The sequence below is a fragment of the Aotus nancymaae genome, unplaced genomic scaffold, assembly GCF_030222135.1.
Source record: "Aotus nancymaae isolate 86718 unplaced genomic scaffold, 86718_ANA_hifiasm-v0.15.2.pri h1tg000036l, whole genome shotgun sequence".
NCBI classification, from domain to species: Eukaryota; Metazoa; Chordata; class Mammalia; order Primates; family Aotidae; genus Aotus; species Aotus nancymaae.
Window position 1 is genome coordinate 52,690,184 of NW_026988450.1, and position 17,760 is coordinate 52,707,943.

A 17,760-nucleotide genomic window follows, 5' to 3' on the forward strand; every position below is an offset into this window, starting at 1 on the left:
ACAGCAGATTCTCTTCTATTTGACTTTGCTTAATAAGAATTAGAGTCACAAGGGTGGGAAGATTATGAAGACTTGATTTTTGCCCTTGCAATATTTCTTTTTTCTACTTAAACATGTTTGAATCTATGCTTTAGTGTTTTATTCTCTCAGAAAACATAAAGCTTAAGAGTTATGTTTTTCTTCAAGGCTTAAAGTCTTGGTCTTTTAGTCTGTATTTTTACATCACCTTTGGATTTTAAATACCAAGGGCACTTAAAAACTGTAACACTAACTTACATTTTAAATAAGAGTTCCATAAGAAGTTGCTGAATGATAGAGATAGAATAGTACCATGTAAAGATCACTAGACTATGAGTCAGAAGATCTAGGTACTAGTTCAAATTAGTAATCTTTTTAGAACAACGATTTAGACCAAAAAGATGAAACAAGGCATCTCATCTCTTTTCTGTAGAAGAAAGAGGTTTAGGTACTGTTCTAAATGTGATAGGATGCTATTGTGTGGTTTAAACATGGAAGGAGCATGATATTATTTTTTTTGTGTGTGTGTGTGGACAATCTTTGGTGGAGAATGGTTTGTAGGGGACAAGATTAATGCACAGAGAAGTTAGGAGATTATCGAAGTCATCCATTAGAGAGGTGTTAGTAGATTGAACTAGAATTTTAGTAGTGAGATGGAAAATGTTAATGGGTTTGTGTTCCATTTTGAAGATAAGAGTTGATAGAACCTACTGATAGATTGGATTTGTGTGGTGGAGTGTGAAATAAAAAGATATCAAGGATAATTCATAAATAAATCATGGTGTTCTAAGACAGAAAAAAACTGGGGAGGAACAGGTTTGGGTGAAGAAATCAGGAATTCTGTTTGGCAGTGTTATGTTTGAGATGCTCTTTTGACTTCTGTTTGGGGATTCCAAATTGACAGATGGTTAAATGAGTCTGGAGTTTTAGGGGAATATAAGGGCAAAGATATCCAGAAGATATTTAAAGCCATGAGAACTAAGTCACCAGGAACAAGGAGCTGTAAATAAAAAGAGCAGAAAGGGTTCACAACATAGCCACAAGGCCTTGGACATTCCACACATTTAAAGATCTAAGAGGGGAATAAGAGCCAACAAAAGACACTAAGAAAAAATTACCACTGAGAAAGTAAATCAGAGGAATGTGTTTCAGGAATGAAGAGTAAAAATGGTTTAAAAGTCATGGATAGCATAGCATTAGTGTCAAATGCTATAAAAAAAAGTCATGGCAAGAAAGGAAAAGAGAAGTATCTGTTTAGTTTGATAACATGGAAATAATTGGTAAGAACAATCTCAATAGAACATTAGAACTAGAAACTTGATTAGTATAGATTTAGAAGAGGATGTGAATTGAAAACGTGGCCATAGCAACTAAAGACAACTTCTTCAAGAAATTATGCTGTGAAGAGGAGCAAAAAAAATGAGATAGTACCTGGAAGGGAATATAGGGTCAAGGGAAGTTCTGTTAAGATAGGAGATATAGTAATATAGTAATTATGGTAATAAAAACACTGATAACTTGATTCACACATAAAATTAATATTATTTGTTTATAATTACAAGTATAATTAGAACCAAGGGAGTTCTAAAATAGACTAAAGAGTAAATAAACTAGGTATTTTATGGAGGAGCTGGTAAGAAAAAGGGTAAGCTAGATGGAAAATTGATAGAATAGATCTTGTTTAATATTTTCCTTTCTTTTGTGTTTTCAAATTTGGTGCTTAAACACCTTTACTTTTAAGTATCTAGGATCTCTGATTAATCCTGATCTCTGTCCACATCAAAGGGTCAAATTATATTTTTTAAGTTGATAAGCTTAGATTGAAATACATTTAGATTTCATCAGTTTGTTTGGATCAGATTTTCTGTTTTGGCTAAACAAAGACTAAAAATTTTATTTGCTTACCTTTCAACAAATGAGGAAAGACGGATTATGGAAGAAGCTAAGAAGATGTCTATTCTGGATTAAGTGATTTCAGGCCAAAAGAGCTATTTTCCAGAGAGTTGTTTTGAAGTACAGGATAACAAACAGCAATTCTTCAGTTTCCAAATGACAGAATATATAACACAGAGTTGATGATAATATTTTTCTTAAAATACTGTCTTTTATGGTCTTCCAGGCTACTACATTCTCTCTTGACTTTTCTCTTACCTCTGTGGCTACTCCTTCTTTGTTTCCTTTACTGGCTTTTCCTTCTTTACCTGATGAGTTAATGTGGAACTTAGCTTCTTGATAATCTGTCTTAAACCTCTTATTTGCCTTTTTTTCCTTTTAAGTTTTATCTCTGGGTGATCTCATCTACTTGCTTGGTTGAAATCATTACTAACACTCTGATGCTTCCTAAAGTTATATATTCAGTTGAGAACTTTCTTCTAAACTGCAAAGTGACATATTTCATTGCTTACTTCTCTTTTTAGCTGTTTTACATGCACCTCAAATTAAACAATTCATCATCTTCCCCATCTCCCTCAGCATTCTCTGTCTCAGCAAATTTTAAGACTATCTACTAGGTTACTTAGAGAAATCTGAGAGTTACTTTTTACTCCTATCTTGACTGTGACCAGTGACTAAGTCCTGTTGATTCAACATCCATCTTTTTAGTCTATTCTATTTTCTCTATCTTATTATGATCACTTTAACCCAGGCCAACTAAAATCTTGCCTGGACTATTACATTCGTTTTCTAACTGATCTCTCTCTGCATCCACATATAGCGAGATAATATTTTGGTGTATTTATGGTAATATTTCTCCTATCTGTTTCTTGTTAACTTCTGAATCTTCTCCATTGTGACTGCTAGGACTTGATGTATCTATTGCCTCAAAAAGGGTTGTTAGAACAAAACACATAATTATTCATGGACTGATTAAATATCAGAATCTTAACAGTGTTTCGTGCCCTGTAGAATGTGGCTACTGTTTCTTCTCCAGCTATTTGATTTCTCCCTGAATTGGCCTCTTGTGGTTCTTTGATTGTGCCATAATCAGTGTCATTTCTTGATTTTCATATATCTTTGTCATTCCAGATATGGAATACTCCTTTGTCCCACTTTTGGCTTGGCCATTGTGTGTCATTCCATGTTTCTCATCTTGAATCTATTTTTTTAAGGAAAACTTCTTATGAACTTCTGAACTCTAACATTTCAAGGCAACCTATTATTACAAGTTTTCTTAAGATTTCTAATCTGAATTCTCAATAACACATATAATTTCTTATCTATCTTCCCTGCTATACTACAGATAAAAACTCCTATAAGGGCTAGATGGTGTCCTCCCTAATTCTCCTTCCTTTTCTTTTTTTCTCCCTCCCTCCTCCCTCCACTCATTTTTCTTTCTTTCCTGTGAGCTCTTTAGTACTTAGAAAAGTACCTATGATACTTTAATCAATACTTAAATACTTGTTGAGTGAATAAGTAAATTTTGAACAGTGATTTATTCTCTCAATATCTGCATAAAACACAGTATGTTGAATTACTGTAACCTTGGGATTTGCCACCTTTGGCTGAGGACTGGAATTCAGACAGAGGGCACCATCAAGTAGGGAGGCTTCATCCTCAAGTGGATTTATAATCAGCACATATTACTGGTGAGAGGATGTGAGTGGACTTAGAGGACTGTGGAGGCATATTTGATATGCCTGGGTACTTGCACATTTATAGGAGGTCATTTAGCAGGATGCTGATGTCCTGCTAAATACAGGTAGGGTAAAAATTCCAGGGAAATTTGAGATATTAGTCTTGATGTAATCTCTTTTGTAACTAAAGCACGATGAAGCAGAAGGCATTTGGGATTCAGCATACAATTCTGAAAGAACTTTTTAAGTCAGATAATCTTAGCTTCTGCATAATTCAGTCTTCCTTTACACAAATCCCTTATGTCCTCTTCTTGAATACATTAAAGGGCAGCAAGGTAGAACCTAACAGCAATTGCTTGAGCCTTTGTCACGGGATGAATTCTAACCAGTTCACCCTTCAGTAGCTCTCCAAAGACTTCTGCCCATATTGGAATAGAAAAAAATGTTGCCGTTGAAATCACCATTAATATTGCCTCAAAGTTGAGCCTCCTTAGAGGCAATTATATTAATTCTAGTGGCCTCCTGGGCTATACTGACAGACAAGGAAGGTGGGCAGTGAAAAATGAAAAAGAAAGAAAGGAGAAGGTGGCAATGGAAGAGAGTCAGCCAAGTACCTTCCAACTCACTGTTTCCCATTTACACTCAGTCAGTAGCAAGCAGCATATTTAATTGAATGTATTATATAGCTGGCAGTGACAATATATTCTAGTTTATGAGAAGTGTTCTATCATGTACAAGTTCTAGTGAAAACAAAGTACTTTAAACTTTATTGTTATACCTTATGTAGATACTTTTTCTTTAGTATTGAACCTAATGATGTTCTTTAAAAATTTTTTATTGTAAATATTTAAGGTCTATAACATGATGTTTTGATATACATGTAGATACTGAAAAGGTTACTGTAGTCAAGCAAATTAACATATCCTGATATTCTTAAAGCTTCTAAGGCACTTTTTTTCTGGCAGCCAATGTCAAAGTGAAACAAATATTTGTATTTATAGAATAGGAAGCCTTTGGGAGAAAAGACCCCTCACCCCCTTTTTTCATAGTATAATGAGCAGAGAGAGGCATTACCTGAAAAAAGGGAATTATGAATGGCCACTCTTGGAGGCCAATGTTATTGCATAATATTTCATTTATTCATATATTTTGCTGAAACACATTTATAATTGTGCCAATGATTATTATTTCTAATATCTTATATAATAACAATGTGTAATCAATATTTATTTCTTGAGGAATCTTGGTGCACTTGGAAGTTACTGCGTAGCAGAGGTGACTTGTAGAGGTAGTTTGCAAGCTTAGGTGTGAGTCTTTGAAATCCCAGGGCTATAAACATTTCTTATGTTGTGGCTCTTGGTGAATGTAACTGTTGGAGATGGAGCTGAAGCTTATTCATGTTGATATAGCTCCCTGAAATTGTAATGTTGCTTTCAGTGATTCTCTTGATAGTTACCAAGGAAACATATTCTTGGAACTAACAGTCCTAACTCTAAAAGGATTTTCCAAATTGCTTTTTCAGGGATCTTAGTTTTTTTCTTCTAATTGGTAGAATCTCTAGGTGTCACTTTGGACATTCTCATTGTGGTGTTTAAATCTAAGTTTGGTACTCTATAACTAACTCTTGAATTCAACAAGATAGATATTTCTGCTGTTGCCAGCTTTTATTTTTATTAAATTAAATTAATTTATTTATTTATTTTTGATTTAGAATCTCGCTTTGTCACCCAGGCTGGAGTACAGTGGCAAGATCTTGGCTCACTGCAACCTCTGTCTCCTGGATTCAAGTGATTCTCCTCCCTCAGCCTCCCAAGTAGCTGAGATTACAGGTGCCTGTGTCACCACACCCGGCTGATTTTTTATATTTTAGTAGAGATGGGGTTTCACCATGTTGGCTAGGCTGGTCTTGAACTTCTGGCCTCAGGTGTTCCATGCACCTTGGCCTCCCAGAGTGCTAGGATTACAGGTGTATGCCACCATGCCTGGCTGTTGGCCAGCTTTTAGGTGTGGGAACTGCTCTTGCAAAAGCTGCTTTTGCACTGGACTATTAAAACAACCTAGTAATACTTTTGAAAATAATGCCACTCAAACCAAAGCACAATAGGATTAGCCCTTATACTGCTGGTCTACAAAGAAGAGTGAAAGAAATGACAATTATGGTGGAGTTTCACACGTTTGTGGTGGCTTTCACCATGCTTTCCCTTTGTTTTTTGAATTAGATGGCAGAAACTGTTGTGTCATTAGCCTGTTCTGCAGCAATGGTCAGAATTAGGGATTGATACAGGATTCCGTTTCTAAGAAATGCTATAAAATGTTTGTGTACATTAGAAAATATGTTTTTTTTCAAATGGGCATCAACAGGTTTTTTGCAACTTATGAAAACTGATGTAAGAATTTTGAACTGTTTTCTGATTTTTATCTGAAATTTTGTGAGTAGAAATGTACTAGTCATCTTTAGATATGCAATGTGGTTATTTAGGCCTGGGCTATTTTTCCTTTCTTCCATTCCTAAATGTACTGTATGGTTCATCCTAACTTGAAGCATAGGCCAATTTTTGTTTTTGAGACGGAGTCTCGCTCTTGTTGCCCAAACTTGAGTGCAATGGCACTGTGTGATCTCAGCACACATCTCTGCCTCTTGTGTTCAAGTGATTCTCCTGCCTCAGCCTCCTGAGTAGCTGGGATTACAGGCTTGCACCACTACACCTGGCTAATTTTTGTATTTTTAGTAGAGATGGGGGTTTACCATGTTGGCCAGGCTGGTCTCAAACTCCTGACCTCAGGTGATCCGCCTGCCTCACCTCCCAAAGTGCTGTAATTACAGGTGTGAGCCACTGTGTTTGGCCCAAATTGCCTTTTTTTGAATGCTTTCTTTTTCCTCCTTTTGTCAGGAATTCCATCATCTGCCTTTTATTTCTTTGCTTATGTGTTATACCTGAGGTGAATTGTTCTATGATCCGTGCCTCAGGGAAATACAGAATACTTTACGACAGAGTACTTTAATTTGCAAAATATATGAAGATACTATTTTCAAAATGTTTGTTCTCTGGACTATCTTTCTTACAACTCTTAGATTTTTATCAGTCAGATGCTTCAAGTAGTCAGTGGATCAAGAATAATGCAATGGAAGAGATAATGCAGTCATTTCAATTATATAGATAGGACTACAGATATAAATTTTAAGAAAAGGAAAAATTCCTTTAGCATTTCAGATATTTTTGTTATGGATTATACATATTGTATATCATATGATTCTAATGATTTATTAGCTGTGTTTAGTTATATGCTTATTTTTATGTATGGAATATTTTAATAGAAATACTGTGGTACTCTTAAAAATTAAAACTAAACCCAGCCTGTAAAATCTAAGTATGTCATGAATTATCATGGCTTATTAGGCAAGAAACTTGTATTGTTATTAATTTAGAAGAGCATAATTTTCCAATTTTGATTCTTTCATTTAATTTTTGAGTTTGTGTTGATTTTCTTAAGATATTTAGCTCAGCCACTAGGCATTTGTAAACCAAGATTCTTAAATAATTTTAATTTAAGAATTTACACTTCAAATATTTTTGAGGATAATATAAAGAAATTAGTGCTGTTTTGGTTTCTTTTATCATTTGGATGTTTCATATTACTAATTAAACAATTTGAGTTATTACAGAATTTTAGGAACTTATTGTTTAAGAAGGAAAAGCCAGGCACAGTGGTGGCTCACCCCTGGAATCCTAGCACTTTGGAAGGCTGAGGAGGGAGGATTGATTGAGGCCAGGAGTTCAAGACTAGACTGGGCAACATAGTGAGACCCCTATCTCTACAAAAAACCCCAAAATTATTCAGACATCATGGTGCATACCGATAGTTCTAGCTACATGGGAGGCTGAAGCAAGAGGATCACTTGAACCCAGGAGTTCAGGGTTATATTCAGGTGTCAGAGCAAGACTCTGTCTCAAAAAAAAAAAATACACACACACACACACACACACACACACACACACACAAATATATATGGAGAGACAGAGAGAAGGAGAGAAACCATTGCTAATGATATAGCTAATCACATGAAAGCTAATAATCTACTATTTTATTTACTTGAGCATTGCTAAGGAAAAGTTCATGGGCTAACATCATAAATAATATGTGAGGGTTAATGATTGTATTATAATTATAGAATTCTCCATTGTTTGTAAATTAAATTTTGAACTTTACTTGTGGCTAGTGTATCAAAAAGTATAAATGAAAAACAATTTGTGATGTTCTTACCCAGATATAATCAATATTATCATTTTGGTTTATGTTGTTCTAGTGTTCTCTCAGATTTAGAACATTTAAAAACCTTCTGAGATATACTACTAAATGTTTCCCAAAATGTTGTACCAATGTACACTCCTACCAATAAACATGGTATGAGACTGGGCATTTTTTAATCCTCTGGTCAATATTTTGCGAATTTAATAGACAAAATACATTATCTTATTATTTTTATTTGCATTCTTTTGATTACTTTTAGATGGAATTTTTTCAAGCGTTGATTTTAGATATCTTCTTTCATAAAAGCCTTTGCTTCCAAAAGTTTCTTAACACATCTTCTGTTAGAACCCTTGTTATCACTCTCATTTCCAGTGAGAGGCTAAATATTCTAATAAAGCATACATAGATATACTAGTTGCTATAATCTATAACATTTGTAAGAGTTAACGTCTCTCTGCTGGACTCAATGTAAATATGGAACTGATCTTGCTTGGAAGTCGTTTTGAGTTTATCTAATTTTTTTGGAAAAGGATAATCATAAGCCCTACTTCCTATCAGCACTAACAGAAGGATCATGACTTGGGCAAAGAAAATATAAATATTTGTCAAATGAGTAAGTGTGATAATTAAAAGATACTTGAACATAATTGTTAGAATTCAGGTACCAGTAATTTGATTCCTTAAATGGTTCATAGTGAGTTTACTTCCAAACACTGTATACTTTATAAAATGCATTTGTACATATGAGATTTTAATACAATAATTTCTGTATGAGGTGATATAGTTTATTTTACATTTGATAAAACCATAGCTCAGATATATAACATAAATATGCTGAGGTAATATAGCTAGTTTGGTGTTGTACAGTGAAAGTTGGAAAAATAAGTCTCTGAGGAAGGCAGTTGATAAATTGTTGACTCTTTCAAAGGAGTCATTTTTAAGTCTCATTCTAGTGTTTCCATTGCTTAGACCATTTTGATGCTTTTTTATGACTTAGTCTTCATGTCCAATTTTGAAATATAAAAGAATCATTTTTAACAACAAATATTGTTTTGCAGTATAATCACCTTCTTACTTAATAGACTTGTTTCTAAAAGGCCTCTGATTATATATAAAAATTAAATCTAACCAAAAGGGGAAAATTTACATTTTTTCCCATCACAGATAGTATGAGCTGTGAAATTGACTTGAAAATAAGAATTTTTAAAATGTTTGTTTACACTTGTAGAAATTGACCTTTCATAGATGTGAAAAATCAACTTATAATCAGAAGCTTAAAAATTAAAGCACATGAGGCTGCTTCTGCTTAAGGTAAATGGAAGAAATTCATTTAAAGTTACTTGTGAGTTAAAACATTTGAGATATTTGCACCAACTAAAATACCCTTCATTAGGCCACTGGCAGGTAGTTTTCCTATTCATCTATCGAAATTGGCCTTTTTACAATAGGTGGGCATTTGTGTGTGTGTGCATGTGCACGTTTGCACATACTTAAAAAACAGAATAAGGAAGGAGCATAGAAAATGGAGTCCAAAGCAAAGACTTTCATTCAAAATATTTTTTCCATTTTTTATAAATTGTGTGATGTTTAATTCAATAAAGCCTCAGGCCAGGCACAGTGGCTCACACCTGTAATCTCAGCGCTTTGGAAGGCCAAGGCAGGTGGATCACTTGAAGTCAGGAGTTTGCAACCAGCCTGAGCAACAGGGTGAAACCCTGTCTCTACTAAAATTACAAAAATTAGCCGGGCAAGGCGGCACACTCCTGTAATCCCAGCTACTCAGGAGGCTGAGACAGAATTGCTTGAACCTGGGAGGAAGATGTTGCAGTGAGCTGGGAGATCGCACTACTGCACTCCAGCCTGGGTGACAATGAGTGAGACTCTGTCTCCAAAAAAATTAATTAATTAATTAAAAGATAAATAAAGCCTCTGTTTCTTTTCATCCACAAAATGATAGTGGCATTAGCATATGCAATGTTTTCTGGATATTAAAAAATAAATTTAGAAGTGTTTTATAAACTGAAAATACTTTATGATTTTTGTGTATGTGTGTGCGTTTGACAGATAGATTGGTATGCACCTATAAAAATCTGAAATTCTAATAATAGTGAAATTATAAAATAACTGAAATGACAAAATGGGGGCACTGTTAGTTGAGAAGAAACCCATAATTGAACATCTTATTAAAAATCGTTTAAAAATTTACATTATTACATGTTTAATTTGTGTTGTTCTTTTGTGACATGATTATGCCAAAAATGAATTCATAGCTTTAAAAACTTACTATATTTAAATGCCTATTTATTGACAGTGTGTGGAACGGGATAAAGAGGCAAAGAGTTGAGGTAAAAAGGGCAAAAAGGACAGGATCTATTAAAGAAATGTCAAAGGTTAGGAGCAATTAAAGGTCAATAAAAATACTAAGCATCTCTGTAAGTAAGTTGATATTTAAAATTTGGCTTACACACTAGTTTTAGAGATCTGTTATAGAAAGATGGATGCACTTGGATACAGAATAACCTAAATGTTTACATGAAGCAGAATTATTCACTGAGAATAGATGGTGATGGGGTGGTTTTCCAAGACTGTAGGAACCTTCAGGAAACATTCTCTTCTACATAATGCTATGACCACCATTATTGAAATAAATTAGTAATAGTTGATAAAGTATCTCTGGCCTTGACTGTGGGGTTTCCTGCCCTCCCTGCCAGATTTGGAGGGAAATTTTAATTTAATGTGTGCTATTTAGGTGAATTTTAATTGATAAGATATAGTTTTTTTCTAAAATTACATGAATAACCATATAGTCACTATGAATAGCCTTTAGAAGGCTGATTGAACATTATCCACTTTTCTTTAAAAATAAACAAATGGAGAAATTTTAAAATTAAATAAGAAATTAAAACACCTAAGAACATGTTTTCCAAATGTACTTCTCTTAGAAGCATGGCATTATAAATGCAGATGATAAAAGCTCTATTGTCTATCATATTTTTATTGCTTCATGACATCAAAAGGATATGCCACGTATTTTTAGAGTATTCTTGTCCTTTGCAGCAGCTTGCACGTTGAAGAGATATACTCTGTTGCTGGAGTTATTTGTTTTTCAGGAAAAGAGAAAAGGGTTAGGGAAATGCATAATTTCTCTTACTCTCACCCAGTAGTAGCATTGAGAAGATACCTTGTCCCCATTTTATTACTTCTGATATTTTATTGCTGGCAGCCAGATGTGCTAAAACTCCTGATGACAGCATCTATTCATTGCGTGTTTTTAATAGGCTTAGAGAAATATGAGTAGAGTACATGAAAGCAGCTCAGCTTCACACTTCAGCTGGGAATGCCCAAAAAGCTTACTGCTGTTTAGAATTCTTGCTACAGTCAGGAGAAAGCCGAAAGCTGCACGGGTACTGAATCTCCTACGACTGAATTAGAAGAATAATGACTGTACAATTAACCATCAACCTCTGTTCATTTAAGCACAGTTTTTACAGAGCTCAGGAGAAATATGGAACTTGATTGGCATGTTTTTATTTGATGGTGTCAGCAAATAGATGACTTTAAAGACAGGTGGTAGGGAAAAATAAGAGAAAGGGAAAAAAAAGAAAGAAAATGCAATTTGAGACATTGCGCCAGGTCTGCAATTCTGTTTTATCTCATTTTCATGGGGTTTTTTCATCCCCACCAAATATCTTACAAAATGAGCTTTTTGGACAAACACTGAACAATGCAAGGTGAGTAGAGCTAAACTATATTTTCTTTTCATATTGTTATTTTCAGAATAATCTTATATGCCTGTAAAAAATTGTTTTCATTGAAGTATTAGTATAATAAAGGTGTTGTCTTTTTACCATAAATATAAAATTTTATGTAACATTCTTAATTTCATTTTAAGTAGGAAAATAAGCTTACTTCAAAGCAGAGAAAGCATCTTAAATTTAACTACCTTGACCTCTGAAACATAATACAGATATCAGGCTGTTTCATTATTTTGTTTTCTAAATGTATAAAATGACTAACTTAAAAATGCCCGATAGATGTTTTCTTTGTGTTCATAGCAGTGATTACATTGCATATATAAGGATGGGGCTATATAATCATATGTGATTTGTTTGAAAATGTGAATTAGCAATTGTGCATGCTCCTGTAAAACATGTGGAGATGTTTTCTAGGTTTAAGACATTTCTCTATGTAGGGTAGCTCAATAATCACTTTTAAATAAGCTATGTTGTGGAACTGCTAATAATGCTTTTCATTAGGTCAGCTAATTTGGCAGGATTCTTTGTTATAAATTCCTACTGCTTTTTCAACCTGATCATTTTTCTGTGGTGAAGGTTGTTAAATTATGAACATATGTTTCAGATGGTTTATCTAGCTTACACTAAAAGATATTCTATTAAAGAATGCTTTTAAAATGCAGTTTTATTGTCCAGCCCAGTTCTTTGCTGATTTAAGTTGTTCAGCTTTTGAGAATTTTTCATGTTACATATCTAGTATAAAAAAGATCCCATGTTAACTAAATATATGTGGAGAAGATTGAGAAAGAAATTCTACGAACATGGCAATGCACTGAAACCTTCTGGAAACTGACGGGGAACTAATAGTGCATGAAATATTGAATGGCTTTGCTCGTCTCTTCTTTTTAGTATCTCTGAACAATGTGAGGCAACCTATTTTGGAGATTAAAAAATACCTTTTATACAATATGTATCTTAATTTAGAAAATGAAGAGAAGGCTGTTAAAATTTGTTGGCATTTAAAGTGTTTACTGATGACAAATATGTTTATAACCTTTGCTTTGAATATGGGATAACATATCTATTTCTGATAAAATTTCACATTCTTTCCTCAATGCAGTTCTATTCAATAAACTAATTGGATTTTGTTCATATTTTATCTTGAGATTAATTAAAAACATTATAACACTATATGAAATGTTAGGATATTCTAAATTGGATATCTATATATTTTAAGATGCTGTTTTCTTTTTTTAAATAATGCATCACTTTAGTGTTTATAGTTTATGATAAAAATATGTATTTTATGTTATATTTAAATTAAAAAGGCAAGTGTGGATTTCTAAAAATTTCCATGAACTGAAGCTACCAGAGTTTTAGGATTTGTATTCATCCTTTATAAACCTATTCCTTGTTTTAATTCCATCTCTTTTTTTTAATGCTAAGAATTTGTGTGTAAACGTATTAATATTAGGGTTTAGGTATACATACAGTGTAAAAATTATGCTAGTAACAGCATAGTAAGGAATTGGTTTTAAAGTAAGTATAATTCATTTAAAAATCTGAAAATAACTATTTTTTGAGGGAATTGTGTGCATCCCTATCACTGTGTACTTGCTTTGGCTTCGAGTTTCTTTTATTGTTGGCATACTTAATAATTTCAGTGAGAGCCTATTAAGCTCTCATTAAAATCTGGACTTTTATGCTGCTGCAATTAAATATTAGATTATGAAGTTTTTAATGCTTCTATAAGACCAGTATTGTTTAACTTAGATGATTTTTATCTAAGATTATCCCAAACTACTAATTAATCAGTAAAGAATTTATCTTGCTTTAGGGGGAAAAAAATCTCTGCCTTTATATGTTCTTATTAGTCTTTAAAAATCATGTGACCTTATATCACAAATACATCTATGTATCTTCATAAATAATGAGCTAGTTGATTTACTTTTAAGATCAATCCAGAAGTTCTGCAAATAGTTATTGTTTTAGAAGTATAAAGAGTTAAAAATTAGCATATGAATTTTATGCTTCACATATTTTAATTTTTTGATTTTTTTTGTGATCAGTTTAGATACAAAGGTCTTTTAAATCTTTTATTCTGCTTCGATTCTTTTAAATAATATAAATGCCTAGGTATTAACATTTTAGTTAACACTGAAGTGGAAAGTAAAGATATAAACTAAAAAATTATTCTTGAAGAAAAAAGTCATGGAAGAAGAATGGCCTGAGTATGTCATCAAAATACATCATATACAATAATTTAAACGTTTTTTTTGAAAAAAGGACCTTTCACTTAGACATCGATGATCTTCTTAAGCATCAGTTTCAGCATCAATTATATAATTTTGGAGAGAACAGTTTTGGTTGTTAGTACATGAATAGTAATCATTTAATTGTTTGGACTAGTTAACATGGAATATTCAGTATTTGTATTGTGACATTAACTGTGATATTTAAATTGATAGAAAAATAGCCATGAATTTGGACATTTAGATATTTTATTCTCAGTTGCTTTCTAGTAGAGATTGCTAGAATAGTACTATGCATCACTTGTAGACAATGTATTATTAAAAGGGGACCCTTTCAAGTAGTTTTTAAACTAAGAGTTTTTTTGGTAGATAATCTTATCCCCAAATCTGCAACTCAACTTTCATTAGGATTTTAGATGGTGGGGCAGTTGACTTCTATGTCATACTAGCAATAAAACGTTAAAGGATGAAAATCTTCCATAATAACTGCTCCAGAAACATTTCCAAGTTGAACTTGTCAAAAGAAGAAAGATTTTTAAATCCACCAATAACACTGTATGTGTCGTAAGTCCCCAAACTGGAGATTAATATAGATTGTTAAGTGGATTAACTAATGATTAAATGAAATTTATCTATGAGTACAAATTACTAGAATATTTTAGACTAACTTTTTGTTGGAAACCATGTAGCACAACCCTTATGTTTCATACTGAAAGTGTTTAGCTTATTCTTGTGTGGTGTTTGAGTAATATTTTAGTACATGAAGGAGGCAGCAGGGTTCTCTGATCTTTTACAGCTAAAATGAAACAACTGAAAATCTAGCAAGAAACAAAAACGTTTCTGCATCCTGCATAAACTCACTTGACTCATTTGATAGGTTTTGATGAAATGCCACTTCACTTTAATTTTTTGTTATCAGGGCTTCTCATTGTAAACTCTATCTCAAATGAAATTATTTAATCAGGACACAAAAATAATTGCTTTTTTCATTAGTAAAAATGTCAAGTACTGAGTTCAATATGAAATCTGATTTTTGTGATCTTGTCTTTGGAAGCAAACAGAAATAATGAGATGCTAGAAGATATATTTTTTAGCAGAGTTCCCTGCATTGAGTTATCAATTGGTTTGGACAATATACAAATAAACATGCTAATGATGGCTATCATTAAAAATTCATCCTCTAAGTTTTTCCATTTGCTAATTTTTTACCATCTATACTATACAATGAAGAGATCTGTATTTTCTTCTAGATGTAATTATTTCTTTCCCACTGAATGTGTGACAGTGAATTTGCTATGCCTTCTGGCCACACAGGGGCATAATACACTGGAATTTATTTAGAGTAGATATTAAAAAACAGTCTTTCTCCCTTTATACATATAATGAGATATGCAGACTTTCATATTTAAAAGTAAGAAAAGAAAAAATGTTAGTAGAGAGAAGAATATTTGGATTTTTTTTTCCATTACAAGTAAGATAACCATAGGATCCAGTTTGTCTGGAGTATTCCTAGTTTATGCCTGCAGTCATCTAGTGATTATTATTAGTACTATTCTCTCTCAAAAGTGTTGTGATGTGAAAGTAAATTACAGGGCTACTCTAATTATAAAAGTGAAACGTAAAGCTTAAATTCACTTAGTTTAAGTGGATTCTTTTCCATTGAAACATTGCCACTGTTCTAAAACATTAATATTTTAAGTAAAATCTGATATGCTAAGTAAATGTTTATTCAGTATTATTTTTGGTCAGAAATTCTTAGTTATTCCTATAGCATTTATTATTGCTTTGGTTTACAATCAAACCAGTAATTCATGTTCAGGAATTCTGGCAAAGATAATTATTTTTTTATCATGGTACGTTAATGACTACTTTGACATTGAAAGAACAACGTGCTTACTTTTCATAGTTCTCAGCGTACAATCTACACAGTGTGCATTATTTGGACTTGGTATGATTCCAGCATAATTAAATTTTCATATTGCATAAAAAGTCTTTGTTATGAGGTATAGAGCACCCAGTCATCTAATATATATATACATTGTAGGTACATATATATACTCTATTAAACATACATAATAATTGTTATTATAAAATATTTTTACAACTATAACATTGTTATTCATTATAGGCTTAATTCCTTTAACACAATTATCTATTTAGATTTCTAATCAAAATAGCTTGTGATTTAGATATGTGTGTTATTAGTATTTTCACAAGAGTATTTACTGTGGACCTTAGCAATATACTGCAATTACTAGTATTGATCCTTAATCTGATACTGGTCTACAGTCTTTAAGTATTTTCTTTATTGAAAGAAGTTTTATAAAGCTACTGCTTTTGGTGATGCCTGACAGGTAAATGTTAACTATACTGTTTAATTACCAGCTTCTACATGATCATAAAGGATTTTAAAAGTTGAAAGTAATTACTAGTAAACTTATTTAATTCTGGCACTACTCACTAAATAGGAAAATGAATTTATTTCATATGGGCTATAGGCTTTCTTCTTATCCATTGTCACAAAAAATTCATGGCCCCAGTGAAAGAATTCCTAAGACTCATCCACAATTTTAGTTTCACTTCCAAGTTTGAGAAAATGTAAGTATTTTAGAAATATGTGTGAACATTTCTTATAGGGCAAAATGGAAAAACCCATTGCACGTTAAAATTATAGTATCTTAAAATGTGAGGGCTCTTTATTTTGCCTAGTGTTTTCTAAACTATGCTTTTTGTTTTGGACAGAGAGCACTTCCAAGGTCTAACTCAATATGTAAAACAGGCAGAAGTAGAGCAGCTCTGGTTTAGAAAGTGGGACATGGGACCCATGTTTGGTTCTAAGAAACACATTTGGAGACTTTTTTATTCTACTGCTGTCATTTTACTCTTGAACAAACTAAAGTTCAGCTGCTTACTTAAATCAAACTCAGGACTTATGGTTACTTATATGGCTTTAAAATTTTCATTTCATTGTAAGTCCTTCGAAATGTCAGACATAGAGGTGATGGAAAACGACAAGAAAAACTGCTGTGTTTAAGGATTTATTTTTGCCTGACTTTTTTACTATACATTGTAGTTTTATGTTGGGTAGTATTGAACATAGCAGTTGTGCTCATATCTAGGGTCTGCTGCTTACTGGCTATGTATTACCGGTAAAGTTGCTGTCCTGTGAGCTCCTTGAGTTAGGGGCTATATATTTATTAATCTCTGAATTCCCACAGTTATATCCTTGACACAACTTCCCAGTAAATACCCAATCACCTCAGCCTCCAGAACCAAATATTGTACTGTTTTTCCCACCTAGTGTAGATTAGTTTTGCTTGTTCTAAAACTTCATATAATGAAATTTTATAGAATTACTCTTTTTTTGTTAAGGCATTTTACTCAACTTTATTTATTTATTTATATTTTAGACATGTCACCCAGGCTGGAGTGCAGTGGCATGATCTTGGCTCATTACAGCCTCCCCCAAGCTCAAGCGATCCTCCCACTTCAGCCTCTTGAGAAGCTGGGACCACAGGCATGTGCCACCATGCCCAGCTTTTTTATTTTTTAATTTTTTTGGTAGAGATGGGATTTCACCATGTGCCCAGGCTGGTCTTGAGCTGCTGAGCTCAGGCGATCCACCTGCCTCACCTTCCAAAGTGCAGGTATTACAGGCATGAGCCACTGCTCCCGGCCCACTTAGCATAATTTTAAAATATTCATTCATATTGTGACATGTGTGAGTAGTTTTTTCCTTTTCATTGCTGAATAGTATTTCTTTATATGAATATATCACACTTTCACATAAGTCTTTTTGTGGCCATATATTTTTATTTCTCATGGGTAAATAACTAAAAGAGAAACTTGTGGATCATAGGGTGGGTATATGTTTAGTTTTATAATGCCATATCACTTTAAAAAATACATTTAAATGATACCAATCTACAGTTT

General features: G+C 32.9%; 1 protein-coding gene across 49 annotated transcripts in view; it reads left to right on the top strand.

Annotated features, from left to right (window-relative positions):
* The window catches only part of RIMS2 (regulating synaptic membrane exocytosis 2), a 698,117-nt gene that overhangs the window by 251,191 nt on the left and 429,166 nt on the right, over positions 1 to 17,760 (top strand). For 7 of the 49 annotated variants that reach the window (XM_064384525.1, XM_064384517.1, XM_064384522.1 and 4 more), the window contains exon 1: positions 10,946 to 11,572. The exons of 33 other annotated variants lie outside the window; for them this stretch is intronic. In XM_064384525.1, the coding sequence (XP_064240595.1) occupies positions 11,451 to 11,572 (122 nt within the window). In that variant the 5' untranslated portion in view covers positions 10,946 to 11,450. Of the gene's footprint in view, positions 1 to 10,944; positions 11,573 to 17,760 lie in introns of those variants that run through there. 9 more of the 49 variants (XM_064384518.1, XM_064384521.1, XM_064384519.1 and 6 more) reach the window with 4 other exon arrangements.